Source organism: Equus quagga, chromosome 10 (assembly GCF_021613505.1).
Source record: "Equus quagga isolate Etosha38 chromosome 10, UCLA_HA_Equagga_1.0, whole genome shotgun sequence".
NCBI lineage: Eukaryota > Metazoa > Chordata > Mammalia > Perissodactyla > Equidae > Equus > Equus quagga.
Window position 1 is genome coordinate 3,317,275 of NC_060276.1, and position 26,306 is coordinate 3,343,580.

Consider the following 26,306-nt stretch of genomic DNA (forward strand, 5'->3'; position numbering starts at 1 on the left):
GAGAAAGAAAGAAAGGACTCAAATCAATAATCTAAGCTTCCTCCATAAGAAAATATAAAAAGGAAATTAAAACCAAGGCAGTGAAAAGGATGGGCAGAATATAGAAGAGAGCAGAATTAGTGAAACTAAATTTAGAAAAACAATGAGTAATATAACGAAAAATTTGTTCTTTGAAAAGATCAGATAAACTGAAATATTTGATGTCAGCCAGAAAAATTTTAAACAGAGGGTTGTTGAGAAGCGATGGCTTTGGTACAGATATAATTATGGGAAACTGTATAAAGAGAGCAAGGTCTATATGGTACAGGAGCTTTGAGAAAGGGTAAAAATGACAGAACACATAATATAATCATAAAATCAGTAGATATCTTATGGACTAATAGCAATGTGTAATTTTTTAAAGTGTGGAATAGCCAGCAAATCATTTAGATATACAGAAAACGCATATAGAGGAAACAAAGTGAGAATATGGAAAACTAAGGAACATTGTTTATTTTGCAAGGGGAAAATGCTGGTTGAGTATAAAATGGTTTTGGGAAGAAAAGGGTATTAGCAAAGATACTAGTGCTTACTAATTTCATTTGATTATTTTTTTGAGAGTGTGAATACATATTGTAAAATGGGAAACAATAAAAATATCTCAAGATTATCCCATTGTAAAGAAATAAATTATGTTCATATACTTTATAACTGAAAATCTTTAGAAGCACCACTTTTGGATCAAAATAATTTAGTAAAACTCAGTTATGTATGAGTTTTACCAGAAAAAAGCTATAAAACAAAAATTAAAGAAAGTGCTCACAACAGGAAAGCGGATGTGTAGTTTTTCTAAAAAGGAAGGAAAAAAGCAAAAGATTTATACGATCTGAAGAGAAACCAGAGTATATAAAGAAATGGAAAGATATTCCATGCTCATGGATTAGAAGAATAAACATAGTTAAAATGTCCATATTACCTAAAGCAATCTACAGATTCAATGCAATCCCAATGACATTTTTTCACAGAAATAGAAAAAAGAATACTAAAATTTATATGGAACAACAAAAGACCCCGAATATCCAAAGCAATCTTGAGGGGAAAAAAAAGCTAATCTGAAGGCATCACAATCACTGACTTCAAAATACACTACAAAGCTATAGTAATCAAAACAGCATGGTACTGGCACAAAAACACACACAGATCAATGGAGCAGAATCAAGAGCCCAGAAATAAAACCACACATCTATTCAAAGCCAATCTTTGACAAAGGAGCCAAGAGCATACAATGGAGAAAGGAAAGTCTCTTCAATAAATGCTTTTTGGGAAAACTGGACAGCCACGTGCAAAAGAATGAAAATAGACCATTATCTTACACTATACACAAAAATTAACTCAAAACGGATTAAAGACTTGAAGGTAGAACGTGAAATCATAAAACTCCTAGAAGACAATAGAGGCAGTACACTTTTTGACATCGGTCTTAGCAGCATCTTTTCAAACACCATGTCTACCCAGGTAAGTGAAACAAAAGAAAAATAAACAAGTAGGACTTCATCAGACTAAACAGCTTCTGCAAGGCAAAGGAAACCCTGAACAAAACGAAAAGTCAACCCACCAACTGGGAGAAAATATTTGCAAATCACATATCCAACAAGGGGTTAATTTCCAAAATATATAAAGAACTCATACAACTCAACAACAAGAAAACAGACAACCCAATCAAAAAAGGGCAGAGGATATGAACAGACATTTTTCCAAAGAAAATATACAGATGGTCAACAGGCACGTGAAAATATGTTCGACATCATTAGTTATTAGGGAAATGAAAATCAAAACTACAATGAGATATCACCTTACACCTGTCAGAATGGCTATAATTAACAAGATGTAAAATAATAAATGTTGGAGAGGATGTGAAGAAAAGGAAACCCTCGTATACTGCTGATGGAAATACAAACTGGTGCAACCACTACAGAAAACAGTATGGAGATTTTTCAAAAAAATTAAAAATAGAAGTACCATATGATCCAGCCATCCCACTACTGGGTATTTATCCAAGGAACATGAAATCAACAACACAAAGAGACTTATGCACCCCTATGTTCATTGCAGCATTATTCACAACAGCCAAGATGTGGAAGCAACCCAAGTGTCCATCACTTGATGAATAGATAAAGAAGATGTGGTGTATATGCAATGGAATACTGCTCAGCCATAAAAAACCAAAATCTTCCCATTTGCAACAACATGGATGGACCTTGAGGGTATTATGTTAAGCAAAATAAGCCAGACAGAGAAAGACAAGCACCATATGATTTCACTCATATGTGGAAGATAAACAAACACATGGACAAAGAGAACAGATTAGTGGTTACCAGAGGGGAAGTGGGTGTGGGGGTGGGTGAAAGGGGTAAAGGGGCATGTATGTATGGTGACAGATAAAAACTAGAGTATTGATGGTGAGCACGATGCAGTCTATACAGAAACTGATGAATAATAATGTACACCTGAAATTATACAATGTTATAAACCAATATGACCTCAATAAAATATTTTTTTTAAAAAAGGAACTAATAATACGGTGGTGAGAAAATTCCTGAGGCTCAAACAATACAGAATCTTATCAGTATGAGAGACTATTAATGACTTTGTTAGGATGGTGTGAGCATTAAAATTTTAAGATGGAGGAATTTTGACTGCAGAAGATAAGTATGTGAGATATAGCAAAGAATCAAGCACATAACACCTACAGTAGAGAGGAAACTTTAAAAAAATCATGAATTACAGTTCTTTGTACATAGTATTTACTTTGTGAAAGATAATCATGTGTTAACTTACAAAACTATGTGTTGTATAATTGCCTATCAAGGAAATTGCCAATCAGTCTTATGAAAATCTTGCACTGTTCCAATGAAAATCAAGGAGAATTCAAATAGCACTGCGTTTTCAGGCAATACTGGGAACTCATGGCAGTATTGACTGAAGCACGTTTTCAAAAAATAACTTAATTTGTTTATTATGAGCTTGGGAAAAAGACATATAAATAACATTCATAAAAATGAATGTGATCATTATAATTCCTCTTGCCAAGATTGCCTACACACAGTCCTTTATATAAATATTGCATTTAATCGTGTCATGTGGAATATGGTCTAAATATAAAGATGATTCTTTTAAAAATATTTGTTAATAGTTTTTATGGAGGGAGAGCTTCATAGATGAGGTAGATTCTTATCTGTGTAGCATTGTACCTGAAAGTCTGAAAGAAGTTGGGTGACTCCATGTAGCCTTCTTACTGCAATTCAAAGGTTTCTGTTTCTTTCTAGTTAACTAGTGGTAAGCACACCCAAGGCTGAATAGAATCCAGCAAGAGGTTGATCAACATGGGAAACAAACCATCCAGAGATTGTATGTTTATTTTTGGTAGCTTAAATCACACTTAAAATATTTATAATATTTTATAATTATGAAGGGAATTCATATGTGTTTCAGAAAGGTTAGAAAATATTGAAAGCATAAATAAGTAAATAAGCTATATTTCCACTAGCAAGAGAAAAACATTGTTGCTGTTTTGCTGTATGCTCTCCCAGTTGTATGTGTGTCTACGTGAACATATAAATATGTGTGTGTGTTTGCGTGTTCTGCAGTCTTTCAATTCTGGTTTTAATTTGAATGTGTGAAATGTTGAGACATTTGTTATGCATAGATAAGTTAGCTTTTAAATTTTGTGTACAGGGCTTCTGCTTCTGGCCTGGATGAAGTAATAGGGACCAAATTTACATAACTACCTGAAACAACTGAAAAACAGACAAAATATATGAAACAAAACTTTTCAATTTATTGAAATTAGGCAACAAAAGCAGTGATTTCTGATAGACGGAAAACAAATGAGGTGAGCCCTATAATTGCCCCAGCTTACTTCCGGAAGAGAGATTGAATACCACAGTGCACAGTGGGGGAGCCCGATTGTCTCCTTGTGTGGAGGAGGTGGAGCTGGAAGAGCAGGGAGGCCAAGGCGGCTAGAGCTTGCGGTACAGAATGCTGGAGAGGAGAAAGGTGCATAGAGAGATCTGCAGAGCTCACAGAGGGCTGAGCACATTCCTGTTCCCAATAGTTAGAATGGGAAACCTCATCATTCACGGTACATAGTACAGTGGTTAGAGTACTCAGAAGGGTTCTGCCTTAGTAATTAAGAAATGATGGCCAGGGGCTGGCCCCATGGCTGAGTGGTCAAGTTCGCGTGCTCGGCTTCGGCAGCCCAGGGTTTCACTGGTTGTATCCTGGGCGCGGACCTAGTATCGCTCATCAGGCCATGCTGAGGCGGCGTCCCACATAGCAGAACTGGAAGGACCTACGACTAGAATATACAACTATGTACTGGGGGGCTTTGGGGAGAAGAAGAAAAAAAAATGAGGAAGATTGGTAACAGATGTTAGCTCAGGGCCAATCTTAAAAAAAAAAATGTTGACCATATATTAAACACTGGTCTCATCTCGCTTAAGAAAGTTTAAAGCAAGACCCAAAAGGATCATACTGTTTTCAAGTAACTTAACTGTGTCCCAGTTAACTCTTACAGGAACCACTTCAACTGTGTTCTTAAAGAGGGTTAAGCTACACAGCTTTAATAGACTGTATTTATTCCCTGCTGGCACTGTAACAAATTACCAAAATTATCATGGCTTAAAAGAACACAAATTTATTCTCTGACAGTTCTAGAGCTCAGAAGTCCAAGTTGAGTCTCACAGCACTAAAATCTGCGGGACTGGTTCCTTCCATCTCGAAGCCTGCCAGTATTCCTCAACTTGTAGCCACATCACTCCGATCTTTGTTTTAGTAGTCACAATGCCTTCTTCTCCTCTTTTTCAAATATCCTTTTGTTTCCCTCTTAAAAGGAATCTTATGATTACATGTAAGGCCCATCCACATAATCCAGAATAATCTCCATATCTCATGATCCTTAATTTCATTACATCTGCAAAGTCCCTTTTGCCATATAAGGTAACATCCACAGGTTCTAGAGATAAGGAGATGGATATCTTTAGCGGGGTATTATTCAGCCTACCGCATAGATTTTGGTTATGATTAGGGAATCTGAACATCAGTCAAAGGGATTACGTGCCATGTTGGGAGCAGAGGCAACAGGAGAAAGTAAAATGAGCCAAGTTCCTGTTCTTGTTGAGGGCATCTGAACGTGACCTGTGAATAATTTCACAAGAAGGGAGCACGAGTGGAAAGACAGAGAGGGCCTACACGTTACTCGGTGCTGAGAGGCTAGCAGGTCAAGGGAGAGACCTCTCTCCCAGAGGAAAGTTTGAAGCAGGCCCAGGCCTAGGAGGATAGAGACAGGGATTGGGGTGAGCGGGAGGGAAGAGCCTGTGCAAAATCCTAAGCGAGGTGGTGGATTGGAGGGAGAATAGGCAGTCCCATGCAGAGAATAGAGAACAGGTGAGTACGTAGGAGGACAGTGCGTGACCGTGTATCTAGTTCAGGGCTGGTGGGCAATGAGGACTTGGGGAAACAAGAAATGAGATGGTAAAGTATGCTTGGGATGCAGAAGTTGGGGGCCACAAGTTGTTGGCAGCGCTGGAAAGTCAGGCAGCAAAACTGGCATTCAGCGCATTGGACAGAAGGAAGTCCACGGGCCTAGATGCTCACACCGCAAGCATCTTTGCCACAGACATCTTTGCCCCAAGCATTTTCGCCACATAACTAAGTGGCCGCACGGCAATGTTCCCGTAAAAGATAAAATCACAAAAAATAAAAGTGGGACATTAATTTTAATGGGCATAATGGGTATGCCCTTTTTAAGGGCATAATGAAACATGATAAAATGAGTAATAAAATTAAAAAGATTTCACAGCGAAATACAAAATATTTGAATACATTTACAATGTGTGTATGTAGATTCATGGCAATACTGCACAAAGAACTGACTTTATTTTTTTGTGCGGAATGTACCCAAATAAGCACTTGTCTTCCTTCTATGGGAAACGTGGGTTCGACTCTGAGCCCTCAAAGAAGAGGCCCTCGGCCCTCTTTTTCTCCTCCAATGCAGTGTGTTTCAAAATAAGAAACCAACTCTTGGGGCAAATCATTGTCATCTGTCAGCTCAGTAAAGCCATCAATAAAATGCTGCTAACTGGAAGAAATGCTCACTATTTTCAGACCACTGCCGCCACCACATCTTCTCCTCACTGTATAGACCATTATGAGGGCTAGCTAAGGTTTATATCGTATAAAAATGAGAGTAACTGCAAGAACATTGTCAATGGGGAAATAAAACCCAACTGACGAAAAAAACCAAAAACCAAACAAATTTAAAAAACTAAGGGCCGGCCCTGTGGAATAGTGGTTAAGTTCACAGGCTCTGCTTCAGCAGCCTGGGGTTTGCAGGTTTGGATCCCAGGTGCAGACCTACACACCGCTCATCAAGCCATGCTGTGGCAGCATCCCACGTACAAAATAGATGAAGATTGGCACAGATGCTAGCTCAGCGACAATCTTCTTCAAGCAAAAAGAGGACGATTGGAAAGGGATGTTAGCTCAGGGCCAATCTCCGTCACCAAAAAGAAAAAGAATAAAATAATGTTTAAAAAACCCACTAAACTGTCAACCAGTTATCTTTTTAATCTTTACAGCAGTTGATTGATCAATGGAGAAATGAAACCAAAACAAACAAAGAAACTGTCAACCAGTTATTTTTTTAATATTTTACAGCAAAATTGCCTTGTGGCCAATTAGTTTTGCGGTGAAAATGCTTGCAGTGAAGACACGTATGGCAGAGATGTTCACCAAGAAAACACCGGACCCAGGAGTCTACATCTGTATACCTGTGCAGGAGCATAACAAAGTCCATGCCTAAAGGATACTCTTCTAGCAAAGAACTTTCCCAACTGTGCTCACAGGGCAGCCTAGAGTTCTGTGGTTGAGTGTCAGGACCCACTGCCCCAAGGGGGAAGAAAGGGTGCTGAGTGCACAGGACTCTGGGTTCATAGTCCTCAACTCAACCAGACTACTGTGCTTTCCTCCTGTTCATGGAGTGGATTTGTGTGGGAGGCTTCAGCTGGAAGAGTTGGTTCCACCTCTAAAATTTTGACAACCAAGGTCTCCCAGTTAGATCCGGGATGCATCATGGAGGTTTTCCAGTCAGATGTAAAGGGATAGGATGGATTCATGGAATCCTAGCCTCCAGGTCCCTGGGCCCAAGGTTGCCTCCAGCCCCTTGCTCCATTTGTCCTGAGCAACTTTAGTGCCTGCAGAGCTGCCAGCTGCCCAAACCAAGGCTCGAGGAAGTACGTGTCTGCGTGTTGGTGGATGTATGCTCAGCCTTGACAAGGATGCCAGGAGCAGAGTGTTAAAAGTAACTCGAGATGGCATGTACATATATGCCTGTACTCAACCAGAAACCCACCAACCAGAGGAATAATTACTGGAGGGTCCCATTTGCTGATTTACAACGTGCAGCCTGCTCCTTGCCTGAGCCTCCTGCCTCCATGGAATGAGCACAAAGTGTGCAACTGCTCACGTAACTTCAGAATTCCCACGGGAAATGCTTACTGGGAGTGTCCTTATGGACGTGTCCTCCCCAGGCCCAAACACCATCTTAGAGGTGGGGATGCTCTCAACAGGATGGTCCACAGTGCTTCCTGCATTGCCCTGCACACGTCCCCATCAGTTTAACGAGGAAGGGTGCCACCTCCACGGGTTTTCCATCCACCCTGCAAACGTCTGCACCTGGGGCCAGTCCTCCATCACAGACAGTACCTGGTGGCAATGTAGGGCCGCAGTCATAGCCACAGGACACCTGCCCCTGGTGTGCCGAGAACTCAGAAACCCCAGGAGGCAGTCTGAGCCAGGGGCACCATCTGGACAGTTTTTTAACGCCTGTCCACACCCAGCCCTTCATCTGCAGAGTCTGAGGTGATGAGTCCCCCGCTTGCCCTTTCCAATTTCACCCTCCTTGCAGCTGCACACTCCCTTCTACTGCTCATGGTTATTCCTGGCCTCTCTCAGCTTTCGGTCCTCAGTCACCAACCCCACTCACTCACAAAGCGCCAACCTCTATGTATGGCTGCACTGCACCCACGGGGAAAGTCCCCAGCCCCCAGCAGACTTCATGACAGCTCCCTGCCCTGGGACCCTGGCAAGAGTGCTCTGGACCACTCGAGTAGTCAAGAGATGAAGCTCACCCGAATGATGCAGGGAGCCAGGGGTACTCTTCCTGAGAGAGGTAGGGGGACTCTAAGTTAGTGGGGGGTCTGGGTGCCGCTGGCCCATTCATCCAGTAGACCTGCCCACTCAGACCACTCTGTAACCTCCAGCTGATGAGGATGATTCAGAGACTTCCCCAGCCTACTCGTGTTCCTTGTCCTGAACCCCTCCCTCTCCCCACCTTCTCTCCTTCAGGTCCCTTTCTCCCTACACGGAACTCTGGACACAGGGCCCTGACTGCCAGCCTGACTGGGGCTCCCTGGACTTGGTTTTGTACTTGGTCTCTCTCCTGGACTCTGGCACTCGCTCTCCATGGGATGCTCTCAATGCCCCTCACTAGCTGAGGGTGTCCTGTCTGGTCCCCCTCCCTGGCTCCTGGTCATTCTGACCAAATCCTTCCTTCTCAAAGTAAAGGGAAAATGGCTTATTGACATTTCAGAATGTTAAATCACTTGTGATTTTTATGAGAATACAAATCAGTACAGCATTTTGGGAGTAAAATTTGAGAAGTTTTGGTAAAATATTAAACTAGTCACGCCCTTTCCACTCTAAGCAATGTCTATGTTAGTATGCTTATCTTCTTAGCAAACATTCACGTCTACCCAAGAATTCCTATTCAAAGTTGTTGATTTCATTTCATTGATCATACAACAAAGGGAAAACAGCCCTCTGTCAGGAAGAAATTATGTAATTGGTTCTGGTACATACATACTTTAGCTTCCAGGGAGCAGTTTCAAAAGTGAAGTTGATCTGCATGTGCTGCCAGGGGAAGACCCTCCATCCTTTCTATCAAGTGACAGAGGCGAGAGGCAGATCAATATGCATATCAGACCCTATGGACGTGGAATAAAACAATACGTTTTCATAGCATATCTATCTATCTATGGAAAAGACCACGGATGGCTTTAAAATAACACACACTAGACTTTTAACTGTGGTGACCTCTGAGCAGGAGGCTGGATTGTGGAGAAACTTTGAAAAGGGAATGCTGTGATTTATCTGTATTTTTAGAATTTTTAGCAATAGGAACACATTCACTACTACCTTTGCAATTAAAAGATTTATATAAAGCTCACAATAGAAAAGTAGCTGTGTCAAAGCAACTGCTAGTTGATACAACAGACCAACCCTGACATTTGAAAGGCTAACACAGGAAAGTGTATTTGTTGTGCACATAAATTCTGACATGGTTTGCGAGGGGCCTTCCCCTCTAGGTGACCCAGGGATCCAGGCTGCTTCCATCTTGTGGTTCCACCATCTCAGTACGGGGTCACTATGTTTACTGGTGATTCGAGGGAGAGAGCATGGAACCGGCATACTGGCTCTCAAATGCCTGGATGTGACAAACAATGTTTCTGCTCAGGTCTCCCTGGCAAAGGGTCGTCACATGACCCTCTGTAACTACAAGTGGCCTGGCAATGTAGTGTCTGCTGTGTCCAGGAAAGGCAGCTAGACAAGATATGGGTGAGCACTCTACAGGATGCCATGTTACATAGTAGGTGCCCAACATAAAGCAACCATTATAACTTGTTATGACAACAACCATGCTCATTGTGTGGAGGAGTTTCTGAGGTTACATTTGCCTTCAAATTCTCTGAAGTGTTAAGTGCCTACTATGCAACAGATGCTCTCAAATGCAGAACCACATCTCATTGTAAGAGGATCCTGTCAATCTCAGCAGGTAGGGTCGCCTTCTTCGCTCTATGGCACTTTTCTGCACTCCCTTTGCAATATCGTCTATAATCTCAGTAGGCTTCCTTCTGATGCAGGGGTGAAATCTTAGCCTGTGAGTCTCGGCTACCCTCCACAGGACTGAACTTCCCTGAACAGCGTGACCTCAGGCTCACTGAAAGCCAGGACTTTCCTGTGTGGCAGGTACCAGACCAGAGACAGTGGGAGAATGGTTGTTTTTTCTTTGTAAATTTGACCTAACACGTTCACAAGGGAACCATTTCTCACCTCCTAGGAGGATTCCAGGGTTCACAGGAATTTGGCTTCAGTGGATGATTCCTCCTCATCTACTGCTTGTGATGAGGCGTTAGTTTCTGACCACTTTAATCAGCTCTTTCATCTGTGTATGTGTTCAGTTCCCAGCATCAAATAAGGAGCCTGTTAAAGTCCTACTGCAAACACCAGGATGGCTTCACAAACCCTCTGTGTAGATTCAGGGTTGTATCTCAGGTCCCAGTAGATTATAGGCACCATCAGACTCTACTCACAGCCCATTTGGCAAACAGCAAGTGTGTCGAAGGCTCCCAGGGAGGGATGACCAGGTGTCTAAATGTCACAGTCCAGAGTAACCTTTTCCATGAAAGCGGCTGTGGCTCTCCAACAGGATCGAGGGTGAGCTATGGGAGGGCGCGGGGACCCCTGCAGGGAGTAGGAATGCTCTGTGTCAGGGGGAGGGCAGGAGGTCCTGTGTAGCCTCCAGAGGAGGCAGCAGTGACGAGTATGTCAGCCAACAGGTTCCAGAGTTGGATGGGAGGACACACGGGGGAAGACCAGGGGAAGGGTGCTGTCACACCAGAAAGAGCTGGGACTGGACAGAAATGGCAAGACCTGGAGTCAGCTCTCAACAAGCCTCGGACCATCCGCAAATTGTATTTGATTCTCATTGTTGCCTTCCTTCTTTAGGCCTGTTTTCACTAACCGGGCCTCAGGGTCCTAATTTTGTCACCTGAGAGACATCATGGATAACTGAGAAGAGAAATGAATGAGGAGTCAGAAGGTGGGCCAGAGGCTGGGATGGGTGGGAACAGCATGGGCTCTAGATGAATCTGGACAGGGGTCTAATCTGTCTGTCGCTTACTAGCCATGTGATCCTGGGAAAGTTAGCAAGTGCTGTGAGTCTCTGGCTCTTCCCCTTGAAGGCAGTGGGTTGGTGAGCCCTGTCTTGTAGGACTGCAGGAATGGATGGGATGTGTGGAAAACATCTGGCACAGTGCCTGGTATATATGGGATCTTTGAGGACTGGCACTTATTTCTAGGATTATTTTTCTTTTTGCTGAGGAAGATTGGCCCTGAGCTAACATCTGTGCCCATCTTCCTCTATGTTGTATGTGGGATGCTGCCACAGCATAGCTTGATGAGTGGTCCATAGGTCCGCACCCAGGATCCAAAGCTGGGAATCCTGGGCCGCGGAAGCAGAGTGTGCGAGCTTAACCACTATGCCACCAGGCCAGCCCCTCTAGCATTGTTTTGATCCCAGATTTTCCACTCTCTCCTCTGGAATTTTGCTTGTTTGTTATCCAGGTCATATCAGAGAATATGTAGCTTAAGAGGACATGGAAGAGCTAATCAGCCAAAAAGGATGTTTCATAAATAAAACTCAGTAAATCTTCCCAGCTAGAGGATATATGTGAAAATTCGGGGGTGGGGGAGTCTTCCCAGCTGGATGGAACACAGAGCTCCTAGAAACAGAGTCAAGGACCGACTCCTTGCCTCCCTCCAAGCTGCTCTGCATCCAGACCACTACTTCCTTTCATTTCACCCCACCAAAATCTAGCCCTTGATTACAAATGGCCAACTAAACTCAATTAAGATTAACACCTAATTTATGCTGTGGGCTCTGGTTCTCCCAGGCCTGGGAGAGGAGTGCCAGGCCACTGACTTCTGGGAAACACTTCAAAGGAATGTCACCGTATTTCTCAGGAAATCCTTGGAGATGATGGCTGTCAAACACCACGTTCTTCACTGTGTTCAACGGCAATGCGACAAGAGCCCAGGACACCTTCCCTTCCTGCCCAGGTGGAGATTTCTCTCTGGTTACCTGTGATCCCTAAGAAACTCTTCAGAGAAATTTTCCAGTTCAGACTTGCCCCTCAGCCCTAAGACACACTGTGAGTCTGGCCATTGCCACCACCAAGCTTCATGACAACCAACTCCCACAGAAGGAATCACAGTTTCCCGAAGCCCCACACTGCCCTGGCTCGGGGCGTTTACACGTGAGCGCGCTCTCCTCGGGCCACACCACCTCCCACCTTCTTTGACTTGTCCTGGAGGGGACACCTCACCATTTTCCTTCTAGGACTGCGGCTCCTAGACTCTCATTCTATGGTTGTGAGGGGGCCCTGCTTACCCTCGTGTCCCCACAGCTGACACAGCGCCACCAGAGAGCAGAGGCTCAGCAAATGTCTGGGGACGAAATGAGCCAGTGAGCAGAGAGTTGATTTGCTGCTATTTAATTTCTTCTACATTCTTGGATAAGTTAAGAAAATCTTGGTATATATCTCTTCATTTTACACAATGATAGTCTAAAAATGATAATTCAAAAATGAACCATTTAAATTTTTTCTCTTTTACTGCTAAGTTCTTTCACATTTCCAGTGAAATTCCTATTCCAATGTCAAGTTATCTTGTTACAGAAGAAATAAAACAGAAGGTATTCCTCTTTTATTTTTTCACAAAATGGCAAAACTTTCTTTTAAACTGGATAAATAGCAATAAATGTGTGACCAATGTCATTCATAAACTTAGATTTGGAAGCTAACACATGTTCAATTAAAAGTAACAACATTTTAAAATGTAAAAAATAAAAGAAGAGGGGCCCGCCGGGTGGTGTAGCGGTTCAGTTAGTGCCCTCCACTTTGGTGGCCCAGTTTTCATGGGTTTGGATCCCTGGCACAGACCTATGTGCTGCTAATCAAGCCATGCTGTGGTGGCGTCCCATGTACAAAAGATAGAGGAAGACTGGCATAGATCTTAGCTAAGGGAGAATCTTCCTCAAGCAAAAAGAGGAAGATTGCCAACAGATGTTAGTTCAGGGCCAATCTTCCTCACCACAAAGAAGAAGAAAAACAGAAAGAAAAAGAAGATGATACATTTCAAAGTCACCCCTATGGAACAGGAACACAAAGCTGTTATGCCCTATAATACCCTCAGCCCCAGCCTGGCCCTCCACTGCTTAGATCATTGACTGCCTTCCTAAAACACAGAGTGAAGAATCTGCTTTAGACTTCACTCAGGGCAGGAGGAGCTACTGGGCACGGTACTACAACTTGCACTGGCCGTGTCAGTAGCATTATCCGTGCTGGCAATTCTGGCCTGAACTCTCTCTTCCTGATCTCTCAAAGCTTCCTCATACGACACTGGGAAGGACCTTGGGTCACTCCCAATGGCACTGGCCAAAAACTCCAGGAGACTCATCTTGCTGGTTTCAGCGTGGGCCCTGGGACCCCACAGGAACTCGTAGCGAGCAGGATCGCTGTTGGGCACCTGCCGGTACTCCACGTACTGCTCCTGCACCCAAACTTTAGTGATAAGCTCCCTGGGCTCCCCGTAGATGAAGTGCTCCCTCCCGGCACACACCCCCAGGACACTCAGTGCTTCCCAGACGTCCTCCTCAGGGGCACAGTCGCCCTGCAGGAGGATGACGCCCAGGAGCATCACCAGGAGGCCGGTATTGGGCATGCTCTGCTCATCGCTCAGCATCCCATCGTAGGTGAGGCCCAGGGTGGTGACCAGGACATAGGCGTGGTCGCTGGGGTCCACTTCCTTCACGTCAATGCCAAAGACAAGCTGCATGTGCTCAGAGGCTTGTCTGAAGATCACAGGGAAGTGGTCCTGGTAATCTCTGAGGACCGTATTCAGCATCTCCGCCTTTGTGGTCGGCTCCTTTGTGCGATACTTGACAAGCAGGAACTCCACCAGCTCAGCCACCTTGCCATCAATCACATTTCTGGGAAAGGACGCAGTGTATGGCAGGGCCTGTGAGGTGCTCGGACCCTCCTCTCCTCGGCTGCTGGAGCTGTCGTCTTCAGACTGGCTCAGTGGAGGGGAGGCCATGGCAGTGGGGGAGGGGCGGGCACTCTGAGGGCTCTGGGGAGGACTCGGGGCCCCAGCGACATCATCAACCTCCTCTGGTGTGCTCGACAAGAGAGGATAGCAAGAGGAAGAGGAGGAGGAGGGGAAAGAGGAGGGAAAAGAGGAGGAGCAGGTGGAGGACGAAGAAGTATCCTCTTCCACAGCCACAGGAAGCAGTGCACCCACTGGGCCCTGCGTCTCGCTTTGGGACTGAAGGCCTTCCTCAAGCATGTAGCGCCGTCGCTTTGGAGCACGAGGCATGATGACTCCTGTCAGGGCAGCCGACAGGAGCGTGGGCAGGAGGCGACCAATGGGGACCCACGGGCCTGGGGGGAGAGGGAGTGTGAGCAGCCTTAGGTGAGAAACGCACCCTTGGCGGCTCTGACAGAGGTGACTTACGGGCCTCCTCTTAGGGGCGCTCTCGGCTTCACAGGGCTCTGTTGTCCAGGGCGGCCTGTGTCCTAGGGATCTGAAGGAAGAAGTGAGTCGGCCCCTCAGGGAGCACCCAGCACAGCCCGAGGTTCTGGGGCTGACTGTGGGCTGGGGTGGGGTGGGCTCCAGATCTGTGGGGTCTGACAGGAGGGCTGGGCTGGACTCTGTGAGGTCGCCAGTGTTCTGGGGTGGGCGGTCCCCTCTGAGCTCACTCAGGGTCCTCACCTTTCCCCTGGCTGGTCCTGGGCCCCACCGTGCTGCTGCCCTGAGGCAGACCTCTCAGAACAAGACCATGCACCACTAAGACTGAGTAGAAGGAAGCGAGGGGGCCCACATCTGGCCACAGTTGCAGAGGGGCTAACAGGAGGCACCAAGGGACAAGAAGTGAGACCCAACTCTGTGGGTTCCATCTGTCCTGGGACGGGTGGTCCACTCAGTCTTCACCTCGACACCCTGCAGGGCCTGGGTCAACTCCTCTGTTGACCTGAGGCCACCCTCCTTCGGCCAAGGCCTGGATTCCCGAAGACACCGGAAGGGGAAGTGAGGGGGACTGAATCCACCCACCGATCCCGGGTGTCCCCACGGCAGACAGCAGGGTAGGGCTGGCCTGGGCTGCATGCGTCCTGGGGTGTGGGGTCCCCTCAGTCCTCACCGTGACCCCGGCCAGGGCCTGGGATCCTGCCTCTGCTGACCTGAGTCCAGACCCTCAGACCAGGGCCCTTGCCCCCTTCCCGAGACACCGACCTGGAAATGAGGAGGGGCTCAGCCAGACAGGCCCTGCCGGGGGTGCCAGGGCTGACAGTAGGGCCAGGCCAGATTTCCATGGGGTCCCACTTTGTCCTGGCGATGGGGGTACCCTCACTCCTCCCTCGGGGTCCTCACCTTGACTCCTGGAATGTGTGTCAGCTGAGCAGATGTGCTTCCTCAGATGACCTGATGTCGTCCTCGCAGACCAAGGTCCTCACCTCCCTGAACCTCTGAGAGAAACCGGAGGAGATTGCACATCCACGCCCACCCGCCTGCCCCCACCGCCGCCATCCCAAAAGGCTGGCAGCAGGGACCAGCCCTGTAGCCTGGGGTGGGACTTCCCCCAGTACTCCTGTAGGTTATTCGTCTTTCCTCCAGGCCTGGACCCTTCCCTTCTGCTAACCCGAAGTAGCATCCTGCAGGCCAAGGCCACGACGCCACTGAGACCCCGAGCAGGAAGTGGACGGGCCACCCCTCCTGACATCCTGCCTGGCCTCGCAGGACTGACCACAGGGGCAGATTTCTGCTGGGGTCGCCTATGCCTGGGCCGGGGGTGTGCTCAGTCGTCTCTCGGGGTCCGGGGACCCCACCCTCGGCTGACCTGAAGTCACAGTCCTCACCTCCCGAAGACCCCTGAGGCAGAAGGCTGTAAACGCCTCCTCAGGTGGCCCTCTCTGGGGCCTCCCAAGCCTGGGCGCAGGTCCACAGGCTCCCTCTCCGTCCTGGGGTCCAGGGTCCTCAGCCCTCTCTTGGCGTCTCCCCGGGACTCCAGCAGGCCCTGGGCGCCCCCCTCTGGCCCCTCAGGCGCTGCTCTCTGACCCAGTCCCCAGTCACTCTGAGACCCGGATGCGGAAGGCGGGAAAGGCCGCCTCTGGTAATGGCGCCCCGGGGCCTCCTGGTGCTGACGGCAGGGGCGTCTTTCTGCGGCATCCCTTCTGTCTTCCCTCAGGGTCTTCAGCCTGAGCCCTGGCAGGTCCCTGGATCCTCCCTCTGTGGACCCAAAGCCCTCACTGCTCTGAGACCCCCGGGGAATCTGTGGGGGTCACCTCAGGCCACTAAGCCAGGGGACGCCCAATGCTGAGGGCAGGGGCTGGGAGGGAGTCCCTGGGGTCCTTGGCCACCCTCTGCTCCTTCCTCAACCCCCAGCAGGGCCTGGCTCCGCCTCTGCCCCAAGTCCGCTCCCTCCCCCGGGCCCTCCCCAGCAGGCTCCTCTGAGGAGGGGGACGGGGGCTCAGCAGGACCACCTCCCGTCCCCCAGCGTCCCTCAGGGCTGACAGCAGGGGCAGAGGTGGACGCCGTGGGCCCGGAGTCCTCCCTCCCGGGGCTCCCTGGGCACCTGGCTGAGCCTCGGCTCCTTCCTTCTGCTTCCCCGGATCTGGCCTCCCTCAGTGAGGCTCTCAGCGACCCCCGATCCGAGGCGGAAGCCGGGGTACACGTCACATCCGAACACCGTGGCCAGGGGTCTCCCAGGGCTGATGGCAGGGGCAGAGCGGCGTCTGGGGATCTCTTGGCCAGCCTTCTGCTGCTCTCCTTGACTCTCGCCCGCCCTGGGCCGCAGCCCCGCCCTGCCCCGTGTGTCTGCACCCCTCACCCCCAGGCTCTGACCCGTGGTTGTCTGCAGAGGGGGCGGGGAGCCCTCGGCTGACAGCCCTGCCTGGGGTCCCCCAGAGTGCACAGGAGGGGCGCGGGGCTTCTGTGGGCCTGTGCTCTGGGGCGGGGGCAGCTCTCCGGCCTCCCTCGGGAGGGTCCTCGTCCACCCTGGCTGAGAAGGGCTGCCATCCTGGGGAAGGGCTGGATGGGGGCTGCGGCGCCCAGGGCCGAGGGGTTCACGGGAGAAGCCCCCTTCCCGTGGGGTCTCGACACCAGCCGGCCGGACTCTGCGAACCATTTCTTTTCGGGATTGCGTTTGTCCTGTCCAGGTTGAGCAGCTGCGGGGGCTTGGGGATGCTCCTCCGGGTTTATGGTGACCTCCTATTGCGTGCTCAGTGCGGGGATTTTCACTCGTTTATCCTCCTTCCTAGTAAGAAATACATTGTACATGTCTGCCCACTGCGGGAGCCCTGTATTTACATCTAGAACACATTTGTAGCTGGTATGTGCTTCTAGACACCTGTTTGTACATATCACAGGAGTATGCAGCTATGCACATGTATATGCACGTATGTTCCTGTTAGGTCTTTATAGCTATATGTAGACTATACGTGTGTATACTTATTTCGTGAAAGAAAACCTTCTCTTTATGTGATTCGCTCTGATACTGCCTATTCCGTTTCTTGTCTATTCTTTAAATTCTATTAAAATGAGAATCTTTTGAAAGGCCAGTCCTCACGTGCTAAGATGGTTTCAGGTCGTTATTAGCACAGACTCCGGCCTCAAATGCCTTAATCAACCCGTCTTTCCCGCCGTCCTGGTTTTGCCCCAGGGCCACTGGCCTGTGTGTCCTGAGGGCCTGCTTCAGATGTGTGCAGTGAAGCAGGAGCAGAAGTTTGAAACCTTTCCTCCTACCCATCCCGTCATCTGCATCTTTCCAGCCTACAGCCCTTCCCAACTTGACTGCCACTGCCCACGCCCCCACCCAAACACAAGCACCAGCTCACCACAGTCTTCAGTCTCCCCCAGGGCTTTCTCCTGTTCTGTTGTTTAGATGTCATTCATATTGTGTGTTGTTTTTGAAGGCTTTATTCTTTTTTAGAGCCTCTTAGGTGCCCAGACAAATAAGAAGGAAGGTACAGAGATTTCCCACTTACTTACACCCTGCCCCCTCACATGCATCACCTCCCCCATTATCGACATCTCCCACCAGACTGGGACGTTTGTTATCATCGATGAACCTACATTGACACATCGTATCCCCCAATGCCCATCAGTTACATTAGGGTTCACACTTGGTGTTGTGCATTCTGTGAGTTTGGGCAAATGTGTAATGACATGTGTCCATCGTTAGAGTGTCATCCAGAGAAGTTTCACGGGCCTAAAAGTCCCCTGTGCTCTGCCTGTTGCGCCCTCCCCTCACAACCTCTGGCAACTGCTGTTCTTTTGACCGTCTTCATTGATTGCCTTTTCCAGGATGTTCGTATAGTTGGACTCACACAGTATGGAGCCTTTTCAGATTGGCTTTGTCCACTTGGCGCTATGCCCTTAAGGTTCTTCCATGTCTTTCCATGGCTTGGCAGCTCATTTCTTTTTTGCACTGAATCATATTCCATTCTCTGGATGTACCACAAATTATTTACCCATTCACCTACTGAAGGACATCTTGGTTGCTTCCAAGTTTTGACAACTATTGGCAAAGCTTCCCTAAATATCTGTGTGCAGGGTTTTGTGTGGACATACATTTTCACCTCTTTTGGGTAAATACGCATATGATTGCTGGATCATATAGTGAGAATACGTATGTTGGGTTTTGTAACTGCCAAACCATCTCCCAAAGTGGCTGTACCATTTTACATTCCCCTGAGCAATGGATAAGAGTTCCTGCTGCCCCACTTCCTCGACAGCATTTGGTGTTGTCGGTGTAGCAGATTCTCACTATTCTAACAGGTGTGTAGTTATTTTGTGTGTGTGTGTGTGTGTGTGTGTTTACTTTCATTCTCCATTCTGTGGCTTCCCAGGGTTGATTTTGGGAGTGGAAGACAGAAGTCCGAGCTTGATTGTCATCTTGGTCCCTACAGCCTTTCAAGCAGAACTGACAACTTTGCGCTGTTCTGTCCTCGAGGAACATAGCATACTGCTCCCTCTGGGAGGACTTCGTCTACCTGAATTGATCAGTAAACTTGTATCACTGAGTTCATAAAGATCTTGTGTGTTTTCGTTTGGCTTCTTAGTTAAATTTTGGATTTTGTTGCTGTCGTGAATGGAGTTTTTCTGTTACTGCACATTCTAAATAGTTTTTGCTGTGTTGTGGCAAGGCTCTTGATTTTCCTATAGTCGTGATCTGCCATCCACTCTTTTTCTGAAGTCTGTTTTTCGCTTGAATATTCAATGTACCCATTCCTCTCAATTTTCTAGAAAGGTGATGATCTTCTCACACCCAATAGAAACTCTTTCTTTTCGATGCTCATACCTGACACTTATTTGGACACCCATGGCTCTGGCTTTGTGTTCCAGCGTAGCTTCAGAAAGGAGAGGTGATATCATGTATCTGTGACTTGTCTCTGACAAGAGTGCTTCCAGCATTGCACACTTCAGCGTGTTTTCTGTTGCTTTCAGGAAAGCGAATTCCCCTTCTAATCTTCTGCTGGAAGTTTTTTTCCATGCACTTGTGTTGAATTTCATTCAAAGGATTTTTCTGTACCCATTGATGGGATCAAAGGTTTTCTCCTTCTTATCCCTGCTAATTTGTAGGGAATTACAGTTGAAAGTGTTTTCTACTGTTAAATCATATTTTCATTCATTGGACACAGCCTGTTTGTCCATTTAATTCTCCACTATGTTGAATATGCTATTCATTTATTTAGAATAGCTGCTGCTATGTGAGTGATTTTGTCCTAAGTGTTCTTTTCATGGTGGGGTCCTCCTCCAGTGTTTAAATCAAGGGGAATTTGCTTGGGAAAATGAGTTGAACAATTGCTCGTATTTTCTATGGTTTGAAAGAGTTGACATAAATGATAACGAGTTCTCCCTGACCGTTTGGTAGAACTGGCCTCCAAAACTGCCCCGTCCTGGAATGCTTGAGGGCGGCTTGAGCTTAAATACAGTTTCAGTTTCTATCATACTACTTTGGTTTTCCATTTTTTCTGTGGATCCATTTGGTCATTTTTAATGGTCCATTTTAGCTAGGATATCAAATGGAATGGCATATTTATGATAAAAGCTTTGTATTCCAGAAAATCTCAAACATGTAAACAGTAGATAATCGTGTCTTGCACCCGTCTACCTGACACCCAGTGTCACCGGTCTTCCGCCCATTTTCCTCCCAGATTCTCAGAGGTCATTGACATGCTGAGGGTTTTTAGGTCTTTCAAGCGACATTGCAAGCCTGCAGATCACTTGGGTCAAGCGGGGAAAAGGCACAGCCAGGCTGACTAACTTTTGAGGGTCTTACCCAAAGCATTGGCGGCAGCTTCCAGAGCATCATGTGCACATACTCCTGTCCTGGGGACGTCGTCCCTTTTCTGGCTGCTTTCTAGGAGGAAACACAGAAAAGGAAATTGGAAACATCACAGCAAAAGGAAGTTTAGGGCTGGCAATTAGGAGCTCAAAATGTTTCACACCTTGAAAGAGCTTGTGTGAGCACAATGGTTTCAAAATGACCATGTGGAGGGCAGACCCTCCAAGTTCGTGCTGTGCTTTGGGGGAGAATTGGGAAGGTGGCTCCAGGGCTCCAAGAAACCGTGCAGATGGGAGCTGGGGGCAGGCCCGAGGTAATGCGTTCCTTTCAGCATTCAGGGCATCCATCCACCAGGAGGACCCTCCCTCGCAGAACTTTGGGGTGCAGAGTTTCGAGCAGGAGGTGGGCCTGGAGGAGGTCTTGATGCCTCCCCCAGGGCCAACTCCCACAGCCCAGTGTCTTCTCTCTGTCCCAGCCAGGAGTGCTGACCATCCCCCCGGCCGCCTCTAGAGCAAGTTATAGCATGTTTGCCCGGTTCTGACATGTCAGATGGACCATCCTCAATAGCAGATTTTCAGCCAGAAAGGAAGGCCACCTCGATCAGTGTACACAGGGGTCAGAAGACATATCCTGGTTGAGAGTTGTCACAAGGTGGGGGGAAGGTACATCTTAGACACACAGTGACAAGACCTACGTCTACTGACCAGCTAACTTGGGCATCTTACAAGAAGGTCACATCGTGTATAAACTCACACCAACGCTTTGAGCTTGAGCTGGTGCTGCGCCCATCCTACAGATCAAGAAATTGAGGCGCAGAGAGTTTACGTGATTCGCTCGGCTTATGAGCAGCAGAGCTCATATTCAAGCTGAGCTTTCCACGGGTGCAAAGCCCTGTCCCTGCACTGGCCTGAGCTGTCTCCCCCACAATCAAAGGGGTTCCAGCGGTCCTCCCTGGCGACCTCATGTGTGACGCTTCATGCCACATAATTTAGGGACTGCAAGGAGGCCAAGCAGTGGTGGCAAGGAGAGCCTGACACTGGACCCTGCCTACAGGGCCTCTCCTAGCCTCATCGGGTTGCCATTTCTCCTGACATGGAGATGGGGGCCTTGGAGAGAGGCGGGGTCTAGGACGGAGGGTGTGAGGATAGAGAAGGTTATACTTGGACGTGGGTGTTGGAAGTGCGGCCCTTTGAAGGCTGCTCCTATTTTCAGGCATGGGCCATGCTCTCCGAGTCACCTGCCCAGTCTGCTCCCCTTCTCTCCCAGCTGGTTTGGGGCTCGATATTTTCCTGAAGGCTCACTCCTGCGGGCAGGCTGGACGTCAGGCACGTGGCAGGGCAGCAGTCCAATGCACAGAGTCCACGGGGCTGGAGACTCTCATGCATGCACACTGGTTAAGTGTCTGTGGAGCCCTTTGAACAGCCCCTTCGTCTGAGTACTGGGCAGACATGGCTTTGCCCCCTGATGCTGTCTTGTGGATGTCCCTTGGCATCACACCCTTCATCTGCCATCAGACCAGCCCTATTCCTGTGCCCAGCCCCGGCTCAGGGACCGAGAACAGGCAGAGGCCTGGGATGCCGTACTTGCTCACGAAGGGCCCTGGGGCAGCGGCCAGTGATATTTGCCACAGAGGAGGGCAGGTGAGAGCCAGGGAGGAGGTCAGCCACTTGCCAAGGAGGCTGGAGTTCTGAGCAGGCTTCAGCCACGGCTGGGGAATGGGGGCTTCTTAGAGAAGCAGGACCATGGCTGAGATGCCTCACACAAGCCCCTCAGGGGGCAGGCTCAGGGCATCAGAGAGGATGTCAGAACCTTCCTGCTGATGGGCAGGGGAGCTGCTGTGTGCTCTGCCCTGCCCTATTCTGGACTGGCTGGGGACCCGGTGTCATGTGCCCACACAGAGCCTGCTGTGGAGGACGCTGCACCCTGGAAATGCCTCCCTGACGCACCCTGTGAGGCACTTGGTGCATCCCGGCTGCTGCAGCCCTGTGGTCCATGGCTGCCCTGGGCGAGCGCTGTCCCACACCAGTCAGTTCCCTCCAAGAACGGACAGGCGGGGTCCCTGCTTCCATTCTGGAGTGCCCCACAGGGGTCTGGTCCTGGGACTTGTCCCATGAGCACCCACTTCATGATGTGGTCCGGGGATCCAGCTCACCTGTAGCCGCATCTGCTGCCACGTCCCTCCCCTGGGGGAGTTCAGATGTGATCTGGAGGGTCCTCCTCCTTCCACCTCTCCTGGGAGCTGACCCTCTTCACAGCCTGCCTCCTGGGAACCCAAAGCCCTCTCCTGCCTGGCTCCTTTCCAAATACACCTTTGAGTCTAGGGGTGTCTGGGTCCTGGGGAGCATCCTGGTGACCATGCCTGCCATCTGCTAGAAACTTTCGTCTGCTCAAACTCTCTGTTTGGGGACACCAAGGTCCTAGCTGGCTCTGTGAGTGTCTGAGAAGACACTCCTCCCTCTGGCTCAGCCTCAGAAAGCAAAACCTCATAGTGACCCTGACCAGGCCATCATCTTAATCAAACCTTTGGCATTACATAGGGAATTATTTGAAAATGACTTATAATCATAGTGATTTGGCTCACACCCACATGGCAGTGATTATTACTTACCAGCCATTAGGAGACTCAGCAAAAGGCTACATCATGTCCTGCCAGCTCTCCCTGAACTTCAGCTGCGCTGAAAGAGGATTCTTATCTGGGGACCTCCAAAGTCAGATATGTGCACAAGAACATCGGCACCGGGGACTGAGCGGTTGTCAATAGGGGGACAGGCGGGACAAAGCCCCACGCTGGGCAGACCCAGGAGGCCAGGTTGGGGAGAGAGTGGGCAGAGTGGACAGCAGGGCTGATGGAGGCACAAGGCTGAGCCCCAGGAGGAGGACACCCTCAATCCCTACAGGGTCATTCGGCAGCAGGCTGCTGGCCTCCTAAGAGAGATGCATCACAGTCCTGAGGGGACTGAGGGGTGTAGCACAGGGGCCTAAGGGAGCAGGTGGCAGGAGGAATTCCTGAAGCCAGCCTCCTGTGGGGCAGATCCTGTTTTGAACATCTTCACCCCTGCCCAGGGCCCCGAAGGCACGGAATCTGGCATCTCACCTCTAAGGGTCTAATGTGCATGGCTTAAGTCCCTGGGTGGAGAAACAGCGTGGTCAGTGTCCTGTGTTGTCACAGCTTGAGAATTAATCCACAACCCCTGTGGTGCCTTCTATAGAGAAGGCTGTGGCAGACAACGCACCTGCTGCTATCGGCAGCAAAGCGTCCTCATAGGACCCTTCCTGAGCACAAGAGGACTGGCAGTGCAGTTTCCCCATTAGTCCAGGGAGGAGAGGAAGACGAGGTGTGGGGGAGCCCTTGACGTCTCTCCAACACGTACTACCGTCGCGTAATAGATGCTCAACAAAAAGCAGCTGTTATAATTTATTACGACAAAATCCACTTCATTTGTGGGAGGGGTTTCTGAGAAAGTCAAATTTGCCCCGAAATTCTCCACTTTTTGCATGTGCCCACCTACTATGTGGCAGGTGCTTCAAATCCAAGGTCACGTCTAATTTTCACATTATCCTCCAGGTCTCAGCAGGGAGAGACTGCCCTCTTCACTCCACAGCACAGTCTTAGCCTGGGAGTCTCTGCTACCGTCCACATTGCTGTACGGGCCTGAACACGTGGACACGGGCGCATACTGGATCTTTACTGGTCAGTAGTCATTTCCAGGATGATTTTGACCCCGGCTCCTACCACTCTCTCCTCTGGAAATTTTTGGTTTCCGTGACATCTCAGAGAATTTGCAGCTTAATTGGAAACTGACTAGAAACTCAGCCCCAGTTGCTGCTCTGCATGGTTCCCTCCCTGAGGCTGTATTATTCCATTTCAGTGTGGGGTCTTCCCCAGCCAGGGGCATCTAACTCAAAGCTCCCAGAATTCCCATCAAAGACGGCCTCCTTTCCTCTTTTGCAGCTGCCCTTCCATTCAAACTGCCTATTTTCATCCCTTTAAAATCGAGCCCTTACTTACAATTGGCCAAAATAAACTCCAGGTAGCAGTGAGCTTGGAGTGCTGATCTGCAATGTTTGTTGATGTTCATTGTTCTGCATTTCCACAGGCCACGTGAGGCCCAAGGAGCTCTGGGGAGATGAAGTTCAGCTGCCTCTCCTTCCGGCAGCCCTATGCAGGTTTTGTCTTAAATGGGGTCAAGACCATGGAGACGCGTTGGCATCCCCTGCTGCACAGCCCCCGGGACTGAACCATCGCCATCCACATTGCTCACAGGGACTGTGAAGACGCAGCCTGGAAGGAGCTGCTGGTGGAGAGGCTGGGGAGGACCCCCGCTCAGATTCGGGCCTTGCTCCGGCAAGGGGAAAAGTGTGGCCGTGGAGTGATAGCCGGCAAGTGCTGCTGTGCTGAGCACCGCTCAGACACCTCCCAGGGCCGCCCCCAGGACTTGTTTTCTTTTGAACTGCTGTGTGTGGGGTGTGTGGTTTCTTTCAGCAACACACCTTCAGAGGGGGCGCAAGGGGTCCTGGGCTGGGGGTCTGCCGGCCGAGGTTCCACGACCCGGGGTGAATCTTTTCTCCATCCTGGGCCTCAGTTCCCATTTGTGGTCCAAGAGGCAGGGTCAGGTCCAAGTCTGCATGTGGGGTTTGCCTGTGTGTATGTGCTTGTGCGTGCATGCGAGTAGGAGAGACCCTGAGAGCACAGCACACAGAGCAGGTTGGACCGACCTCTGGACTCAGGCTGCCTGCCTGGCTTCACGTGCCTGTCCCACCCCCAGTGCCCGCTGCATACTGGGCAAGTCCCCTGATCCCTCAATGGTTGAGGACCCATATCAGCTCCTGTCCCCTGGTGAAGTGCTTGGGGGCCTGATGGCCTGTAAGTTACCTGCAGGGGCTGGGGCCCTTGTGATCTGTACCTGCTGCCCTCAGCAGTCTGGCTGGGATCTGCCCGTTATTTTGGTGGGGTTGTTAAGGACAAGACCCTCTCCTCCTCATTGTCCCTCACTCAGCTTCTCCCAGAATCCCTTGGACAGAGTTTGGCACGTCAGAAGTGCTCACTCAGAGTGACCCACTTCACTCCGTGTCCATTGGGCGATATCATCTTAGTCTCCGGTGGCTGTAACTTTGAATACCCATGTTGTCTGACAGGCAGGCCTTGGTTTATGGAAGGAAAAACATCTCTGTGCTCCTCCCTTTGTGCACAGGGCTCGTTGACATTGGGGAAACTTTGCAGGGTCCAGAAAACTTAGCTCCCGATGAGGTGGTGGAACTGGAAAATCAAGCCGTGCTGACCAACCTGAAGCAGAAGTTCCTGACGGTGCTTTCAAACCCCAGGTGGCTGCTGGAGCCCATCCCCAGGAAAGGCGGAAAGGATGTCTTCCAGGTAGACCTCCCAGAGCACCTGATCCCCTTGGGGCAGGAGGCCTGACGAGCGTGGGCTCCTCAGAGGAAGGTCACCGAGAGACCAGCTAAATTGTGACCCAGCAGCTCGTCGTCACATGGTGGACGTGGAAATCGGGTTCGGTGTGGATTGGCACCGCAGGGGAGCGCGCTACCCACTATGTGCTGTTCACATAAACAGATTCTCCACTCAGATGCAGGGACGGGGAGCGGGACTTTCCTTGCAAGATGCCTCTCTGGGCTCAGTGACAGTCTCAAGGACTTTGACCTTCAGGAAAAAGGGAAAGCTGCCAGGGAGTTCTTGGCATTGCCACTCATTTTGCTCCAGCTGATTTCTGGATTGACCAAAGAAATACGTTTTAAGAGGACTCATTAGTGTTCTCCCCTCTCTTTGTTCTAGTCAAACTCAGAGTGTTTGCACAGCACCCAGGGGACGTTGTGTAGAGGCTGGGAGCGGGCGCTGAGTGATTGCTGGAGAGTGACCAGTCCTGGATGGCCTCATTCCTGATGAAGAGGACCTCAGACTTGGAAACAGATCACCTGTCTGTCCTTGCAAATGACTCTTTCTCTGTTGTAAAAGAGTCCCTTGGCGCATGGAGCATGCGTGTTAGACATGTCGCACAGCTACTTCATGTGCAAAGAAAGGAGCCTAAATACAGCTCTTTCAGAAAATTGCTAGGTAGTGTTGTTTATTTTG

General features: G+C 49.1%; 1 protein-coding gene and 1 pseudogene across 1 annotated transcript; one reads left to right on the forward strand and one right to left on the reverse strand.

Moving 5' to 3' along the window:
- Positions 1 to 12,999: 12,999 nt before the first annotated feature.
- Positions 13,000 to 14,438, reverse strand: LOC124245854 (melanoma-associated antigen 10-like). The gene is made up of 2 exons (XM_046673636.1): positions 14,392 to 14,438; positions 13,000 to 14,318 (listed from the first exon to the last, which is right to left on the reverse strand). Exon 2 carries the CDS (start codon positions 14,251 to 14,253, stop codon positions 13,147 to 13,149), a length of 1,107 nt encoding a protein of 368 aa, XP_046529592.1. The 5' UTR covers positions 14,254 to 14,318; positions 14,392 to 14,438; the 3' UTR covers positions 13,000 to 13,146.
- Positions 14,439 to 24,315: 9,877 nt separating this feature from the next.
- LOC124245855 (protein EOLA1-like) lies at positions 24,316 to 25,781 on the forward strand (annotated as a pseudogene).
- Positions 25,782 to 26,306: the final 525 nt, after the last annotated feature.